The 8373-nt window shown below is 47.1% G+C and overlaps 1 protein-coding gene across 1 annotated transcript; it reads right to left on the bottom strand.

Moving 5' to 3' along the window:
* Positions 1 to 4544: 4544 nt before the first annotated feature.
* Positions 4545 to 7131, bottom strand: LOC121312622 (sulfotransferase 6B1-like). The gene is made up of 6 exons (XM_041244335.1): positions 6926 to 7131; positions 6583 to 6791; positions 6268 to 6394; positions 6008 to 6102; positions 5551 to 5706; positions 4545 to 4643 (listed from the first exon to the last, which is right to left on the bottom strand). The coding sequence occupies exons 1-6, from the start codon at positions 7062 to 7064 to the stop codon at positions 4545 to 4547; spliced, it is 825 nt and encodes a 274-aa protein (XP_041100269.1). The 5' UTR covers positions 7065 to 7131.
* Between the last annotated feature and the right edge of the window lie 1242 nt (positions 7132 to 8373).

Raw genomic sequence — 8373 nt, 5'->3', positions numbered from 1 at the left:
AAAACGGGCCCCATTTCTCCACTTGGGCCGACTTGGGGTTCCGCGTACTCATGGTACATATGACCCAGCTTTTGTCCTTCGGATTTCTGCTCACCTCTCCTCTGGCAGCCAGCCCCCAAGATAATCATTTTAGTTTTTGGTCCTCAGCACCCTCTCTTCCTACTTTGGTGTTTGCACCGCGTCCTGTGCCACGTAGTCTCCTTACTACTGCACTGTGCCAGTGAGCCCTTTCCGATTTCCTGCTGGTTACTGGATTACCGCACAAAACATCAGGCTGTTTTTTGTTACCTGCTTTGTTTGGTTGGCAACGGCCACTGGGATCATTCCTCGTTGGGTGTGGTGCGGCGGCCTCTGGGGGGAGGTTTCTTCAGCTCATCGAATTTGGCGCGCTCCGAACCAGACGGTGAGTTCAGTGTCCCTTGTCCCCCCCTTGTTCTTCCGGTGGCTGTGGTCCCGCTTCTCCTACTCTCTGCACGCCGTCGGTTGCCTAGGCGCGTTTCAACACCCCCCACATCCGCCCGCCGTCTGTGGATCTGACTCTCCCCATTCTGCTCGGCTCCCCTTACTATTCGTCACGTTCCGGCCGCTCTCCCCTACTCTTCAGCCCTGTGTTTCTGCTGTGGCTCGGCCCCTACACCACGTCGTCTTCGCGCTTCCCGGTGTCAGGGGCCGAAGGAGTCTTTTGCTCCCTATTGTCGCCATGGCTTGCCCTGCACGGTGTGACTGCGCTCCTTGTTCCTGGCCTTTTTGTTGCCGTCTGTCGGCGTTTGTCACATGTCTTCGGACAGAGCTAGATACTGCGTTATTGGGTCCAGCGCCCCCGCTTTCCTTCTTTTCTCTCTCTCTCTTCAGTGGGCACCGGGCCCCTATTCAGTTCTGTCACGGGCTGTTTCTATGCACTCTTCCTCTTTCCCGCGGCACTGGTGTCAACACGTCTCTCTCGTAACGTGCTGCGGCATTTCACTAGTCTCATAGCTGTGCGGGGCTATTCCAACCCCTTTTTGTTTACGCCTGTTGTTAATATTTTTTTTAGAACCCCATTTTTTCCCATCCGGTTGCGTCATGCCCCCTTTTCCTTGTTTCAGCGAGTTTTCATTTTTGTTCTTTCTGTCACGACTTGTTGTTGGGTGAGATTGTGCCGCCGTCGCTCGCTCCCCACGACTGCGGCGTAACGTGCCGACTGCACACGCTTTATTCAATACTTATTTTGGTCTGTTTTCGTTGTTCCCTTTTCCCTCTTTTTCTCTCCGTTTCTTACCACCACCCTGTATGTGTGCACCCCTGCTCTTTTCTGGCTCTCTCGACGCCTGCTTGCTCCTGCATCATTCACTACCACATCCCGTGCACGTTGACCCTGAATCCTTTGTGCCCTCCCCGTGCCCACATACTATACCCTTTTTCTGCACCTGACGTGCTTGTGTAATCCCTGTTGCTGAACTCCCTTTCCCGCCCTCTGCTACAGCCCCTTATACTCAAGTGACCACTATCTTATACCCCTACCCTAAATAAAACCCACCACCTAGGCACAGGGTGAGGCCCTCACCCCCCTTTCATCCCATTTGCTGTTTGACTGTCCAGTTTACAGCTATGATGTTTCCACTTTTAGACACTACACAATACCCAACACCACACAAACATGTATTACCAAAAGTGCAGTTTGATTCCTCTGTGTTCCGAACACACACTACAATTATAATCCATCTTTTCAATAATATTTACTTTTTGCAGTGCAGTGCATCTCAATCTTTCCTTATTATTACTTCCCGTTGGAATGCATTTTCTACATTCCACTTTTGCTTTTATTCTTGGCTACTGGGTAGTTTCTGGCAAATATCTCCAGTTAAGGCTTGTTTCCCTCTGCTGTAGTTGGTGTCTTTTATTGTTCCATTTCACTCTCTTCATGTTGTATGTGCGGTGATCTATGCAAGGAGCCTGATTGGTTCGAAGATTGGGATGCGCGTTAATGGCCTATAGGACGACGACAAGAAAGTCTTTGTATGGCTAGAAAGTGAAAAGGCCGCGCTGAAAGCAGAGGAGGATGTGACTCTTCGCGAGCTGCCTGAGACATAACCCACGTACACCCTCTTCATTTTCCTGCACACTGAGTTTTTCTGTTACGGCACTTGTTGAGGATGGATCCTGACTCGGCAGATTAATGCCTTTTTAACTACTTTTTTCATTCATTCAGCGGGGTTAAGGTTGTGTGTTCAACTACGCACTGAGTTGCGCGGTCGCATGACCCCATTCGATAGTCTGCTGCCACCACAACAATCAAGAACATAATGCAATAAGGCCTTTCCATTTTGCCCCTTCTTCTTTACTCACCACCTCATTCGTGGGCGCGGTACAGTTTAACTGCCCCTCCAGACCCACCAACTGATCACCTAAATCAATCCTCTCCATCACCACCTTCCCTAGTGCCAATTGACCCCTTCTTGCTAGCCATTGCCTTCTCCCCCAACCCTTTTATTATATTTCTTTTTTCGCGCGCACAACAGTTGAGCTCCCCGCCGCGTATCTCTAAGCCGGAGTTGCCACCGCCCAATCTCAGGGAACCGTATCCGGCGCCTGTCTGTGGCGTCCCCCGCAGGACTGTGCTCTCTGCCCCTGCTCCCACTCTGTGGTGGAGATATGCACCACAGAATTCCGTTTCTTCGGTCAACCTAAATCAGGGGACACGCTTGTCCAAATGGCTATCGCTCTTCGCTTCTTCCTCCCCCCTCACCTCCCTTGTAGGGTCACAACGGTCTTTTTTTTTCCTTGTCCTCCGGTGGGGGTCACGTGTTTCCATGTTTTTTTTTTTTTTTCTCCTGTGCAAGTTTTTGCTGTCCCCATCCGCCCTGGGTGGCGTCCTAGCCACGTGTGCCCACCCTCCCTCCCGTCTGCCCCCCCCCCCCCCCTGGGGCTTTTGCCCTTTAAGTTGGGTGTCCTTCTTTTTTCCGGCTTCTCCCCATTTGTCCGCTTCGTTTGTTCCCCTCTGTCACCGCCCCCCCCCCCCGCCCCCACACCCTTCCCCGGCTCCATACCATTCCCGTGTGTCTGCAACTTGCCTTGTGGTTTGTAATTCCCGTGTGCATGCGACTGAGATTCTCCGGTCCCGCCCCTTGAACGGCGCGACTTTCGCCCGCTTCTCAGTTCCGGCCCTTACGTTCGCCGTATCCTCCCCCACTCTCCTTCTCGGCCCCCCCAATTGGATCGCCGCGACACCCACAACAGATGTCCTGCCACTTTCCACATGCGACCCGTGTGTTGTGTTCCTGCTGTCTCATGTTGTGCTTCGCAGTCGGATGGCCCGTGTGATTTGGTTCGCTCGGGCCATTCGGCAGTGGGCGGCGGTTCGCCCTCATCCTGTCCCTCTCCGGGCTTTTTTATTGTCACGCTATACTCCCTACATGCATCTAGTTTGCTTGCCTTTTGTTCTTCCTGCCTGCTAGGGCTTTCGCTCCTCCCCCCCCGGGCACTACTGCCCCTTGCCCGGGTCTTGGTTCTTCCTTGCCTTGTCTCTCCCCCAGCTATTTTGCCGTTCCTGTCCTGGTGCGCGTTCCCGAGCTCAGCTGTCGTTCCATTGTGGTACCGAAAGGGCTTTTGCCGTCGGGTCCCCCGTTCCCTCTGTGCTCCCTGTGCTTCCTGCCGTGCCTGGCCCGTCCTCCCGCTTTTGCTTGTCGCCTTTGCGGCGGGTCACTCGCGAGCCTCCATTGCCCCCGTGACTCGTGCCGCTGCAGCCGGGCTTCCTGCAGTGTACCCCTGTCTCTGCCAGTTGCTTTGGATTACCAGCCCGTCCCTGCTCGTCCTTCCCCAACCTCTTTTCAGTTATTCGGACGTCTCCATCCTCACTCCCCGCGCGCTCACCTTTGTCGCCCCAAGTCTCCGTGAACCCCACCGAGACACGCTTTGGTATCACTTGTTGTTTCTCATGTACCTTCTTGGAGCGGATCACGGACACCATCCGGCGACCCTTGCTTTTGCTTTTACGGTCTCTATTTACCATAGGCCCGCCCCTCGATGCAGTTGGGACCCCGTTGTGAAATTTTTTTCCCTCCAACGCTGCTTCGTGTCCAACCACCCATGCGCTGTGTTCATTCCTCTGTGCTATTCGGCCCTGTGTTACACTCCGTTAAGTTTAGTATGTGTGGCCTTTTCTTTACCAACTTGGTAGGGCATAGTTCACACGGTAATCCTGGCCTCTTTCCCCCTTACCTTTCTTTTGCGCTTGCCCGTTTTCTTATACCCTTGCCCTGTTTCTTTGAGTAGGGTATTTTTCTGTTCTGTATGACATTCACGTGCGCGTTTGTCCTCTGTTTTTCGTGAGTTCTCCTGAAGACGTGGTCTTGGATTTCCATGCTGTCACTCCCTTCAGCGCCATGATTTGGTCGGCATGCGTGTGTGTTTCCGCCTGTGGATGCTCATGTTGCTCGTTTAGTGTTTTGCACCACCGCCGTTCCCTTCTCTCTCTCTTCTAGCTTTTGCTCCTATTTCCTATGCTTTGATCTTAAATATTTTATCCCTCTGCTGGTTCTCACTTCCACTATACTGTCTTTTGATTCTTACGACACGGACCCTTCTATAAGTGGACCCCCCTCCATGCCCGCTTTCCCGGGTCGGTGTGCCGTGCTCTTGAGACGTCTCCTGGCTCTTGTGTGTTCCTGTTAGGGGTGACGAACGGGGTCACTGCTGCTCAGGGCACGTGGCCGTAGCCCCCCCCTGGCAAGATGGGATTTGACCTCGTATTTGTGCCCGTGGATTAAGCTGCACCTCTTTTACTCATTTTGCCGTTTGAGGGGGGTTCCTCGTTTACCCTCACCCCCCCCAGCCTCGCAGTTCCACTTTGGCTGCTTCTCCTGGTACTCGCATTCTGCTCACACTCTTGGGGGGTTGTTCTTGGGCCAGCTCCTGGCGCTCATTGTGCAGCGGTTCCGGTCCGGGGCGTCGTTTTCCCCCTTGACTTACGTTTCTTGTCCCCATTTTTTCTCCTACATGAAATTTCTTGAGCGGGGCACCGTTGTGTTGTGGTCTTGTGTTGTTGTCGAAGGTCGAGTTACCACTGCCCGCTGGTGGGTCCACTCCTCAATAGCACTTCAGTTTGTTATTTGCATTTTTGGTGAAGCCTTTCCCTTATCACCTTCTGGTCGCACCTCCCTGCCGTCCCCACTTCCGGTCCACCCCTCCCTCATTCTAATACATTCTCTTTTCCCACCCGATTTCCCTTCTACCCTGTTTTTTTTGCTTCCACCCCCCCGTTCTCTCTGTTCCGTCGCCGTTTGCTTCGTTTTCCCTCCCCTTTGTCCCCCTTTTTTCCCGACGCTCCCTTTGCTCCTTTGGTCTCTGCCGTTTCGTTCCTCCTTGTTAGTGTGCAACTGCCGTCTTCTCTACTCTCATTCCTATTCCCCGTTCCATTGACCACCCCTCCTCAACCTCTGGAGTTGACATTTTTCCCCCCCCTCAGACCGTGCACTCCACCCATCCCCTCTTGAGCCCATTGCCTTGGAAGCGACACCGATTCTCCACACCCGTAACCAAACCCCATACACAACGATGCAAAATAAACAAAACACAGGGACAGACTGTGTGGTTTGGATTCACTTTCTCCTTTTCTGCCTTTTCTTTCATTTCACTGAAGGAAGATTTCTTTGAAATGTCTTTGACTTGATCTTCAGTGACATTGATGCCCAAAAACGTGCTGATCTCCTTGACATGTTTTGGAAGATCCTATGAAAAACATACATTTGACAGTTTAGTTTTACATTGAGGGAATGGCAAAATGTATTGGTGTTAATTGATTGAATTAACCCCAGTGGGATAGCATGGAAAAGAAAAGAATCAGACCATCATGTTCCAAAGAATCTAAATAGTGTTTTCTACAAATTTCCCCAACGTGCATCTGCTATGGGATATATAACAGGGATTGTTCCAGTTAACTTCATTCCTCAAAGTGACTTTTTAGTTCTACACTAATGTAAGACAATATCAAATGGATGATGTCCATGCCTGTGCTCCATTTTGAACTCACCTGCTTTAAGGACTCATAGTACAGAACAAGGACATTTTCATCAGTTTTGCTCTTTTCCCAGCTAAGGACATGGTCAATCCAGGAACCGCACACAACTGCAATACAAATACAGGCAAAGCAAATTATTAACATTTTTGCATCATATATCATGTCTGATATGAAAATTAAAAGGACATGGTGGTAACTCTTTTAACAACATGCAGATTTAATTGATGTTCTTCACATTTTTCCATCTCAATCTAAACATTAGTCATATTTACCTTCTCCTTTCAAGAACATTTCTAAAAAGGTGGACCATTTCTCAATCTTGGGCAGATTGGGGTTCTGCTTGTAATAATGGTACAATGAAACAGCGGTGTCCTTAGGATTTCTGATCACATAAATCATCTGGAAGCAAGAACAAGATAATAATTTTAGTTTGTGTAATTCAGACACCATCTCTTAATAATTTGGTGTTTGCACAGCGTAATGTTGAAAAGTAGTATCCTTTATTACTGCACTGTGCTGTGATACTTTACGATTTCATGATCGTGTTATTTGATAAAGCAACAAACATAATGGCTGTTTTTTGTTACCTTGCATTTTTTTGTTTTGAACTGCACTGGGATCATCTCATAGTTGAGGTGTGTTGGGATGAGCCTCTTGTTGGGGAGGTTTCTCAGCTCATCGAATTTGGAGAGATCTCCGAACTCCAAAGGTGATGTCAGTGTCACTTTGCTAACCCCACTGTCTTCATTGTGGCTGTGGTACAGATTCTTCATAATCTCTGCAAGCCAGTGCGTGCCTAGAAAGAGTTTCAAAACACACATCAGTCAAGCAGTCTGTATATATTGATCTATCCATTTCTGATAGACCAGCTTTAAATAATTAATAAAATACACAAGGAGATATCAAATAATATTCAGAAATGTGTCTTACCTGATTTTGGATATGAAACTAATAACACGTCATCTTCTCTGGCTTCAAAGGTGTCTAGAGACTGAAGAAGCTCTTTTGATACTCTTGTAGAAAAAGGAATGCCATTGAAGGTGTGAATAAGCTCAGTCTGTTCTGGCATCTTGTGATGAATGTCTTTAGAGTTTGTCAAATGTCTTCAGAAAGAGCTAGATACTGCGTTATCTGGGTCCATGAGAAACATTTCTCTCTTTATATATCTATCTTTCAGCTGGGAACCGGAAACTATCAGTTATGTAAAGGAATGTTTTAAGAAACATACCAGAAGGAAATGGTGTAATCAAGTCTCTCTCGTAAAGATGATGAGGCATTTAATAGTACCACTAGATGTGAGGTGGATATTCACACAACTTTTTGTTTTAAGGAATGTTTTGTTAATTACTTTTTTTTAAGAACCCATTTTATTTAAATCAGGTTTGTAGTTCATGAAACCTTTTTTCCTCTGTTTCAGAGAGTTTTTTCATTTTTTTTATTTATGTCACAGATTAGCTTGTTGGGTGACATTGTGCCAGGAAGTAGATAGACACAGAATGATGAGTAAAGTGCCGATGCACAGATTTATTAAATAATAATTATTTTTTGTTATGTTTTAGTTTTTAAAGTTCTACCTCCTTCTCTCTCCCGTTCTCCACTCAAACACACAACCCTGAGTGAGTGAAACACTGACTCTTTTATGCAGCTCTATCGAGACTTGATTGCTAATCAATCATTCAATTGAATCTCGGCACAGTCTGCACATGAACTAATTTGTGCACTCCCCGTGCCCAAATACTATTACATATTTTATCTGCACATGAAGTGATTGTGTAATCCCTGTGCTGAAATACATTTAAAGCACCTCTGCTACATCCCCATTTATACCCAGTGCACCAATATATATACACCTACAATAACATAAAACACAAAAACTACGCACAGGCGTGAGGCACCTCACCACAATTTCATACAATTTGCTTGTTTTAATGTACAGTTTAAGCTATGATGTTTCAATTTTAGACACTAAAAACAATCCTACCAAAAACAATCACAAAAATGTAATTAAAAAAAGTGCCAGTTTGATTCCCTTCTGTGTTTTATACACACACCTAAAATTATAAATCCATCTTTTCAAATAATATTTTACTTTTCTGAAGTGCAGTGAAATCTCAAATCATTGCTATTATATACTATTACTTTATGGAAATGAATTTTCTAAATTACATTTTGCTTTTTATTCTTGGATAGTTGTGTAGTTCTGGAAATATTCCATTTAATGTTGTTCTCCTCTGCTGTAGTTTTTTTCTTTTTATTTGTTCCATTTCATATATTAATGTCTGTATTGTGATGTGATCTATAGCAAGGGAGCAACCTGATTGGTTAGAAAGATTGGGATGGAGTATAATACAGGCCTATAGGACGAAGAAAGTCTTTGT

Source organism: Polyodon spathula, unplaced genomic scaffold (assembly GCF_017654505.1).
Source record: "Polyodon spathula isolate WHYD16114869_AA unplaced genomic scaffold, ASM1765450v1 scaffolds_4160, whole genome shotgun sequence".
In the NCBI taxonomy this organism is placed as follows: Eukaryota; Metazoa; Chordata; class Actinopteri; order Acipenseriformes; family Polyodontidae; genus Polyodon; species Polyodon spathula.
This window is presented reverse-complemented; position numbering and strand designations above follow the sequence as displayed.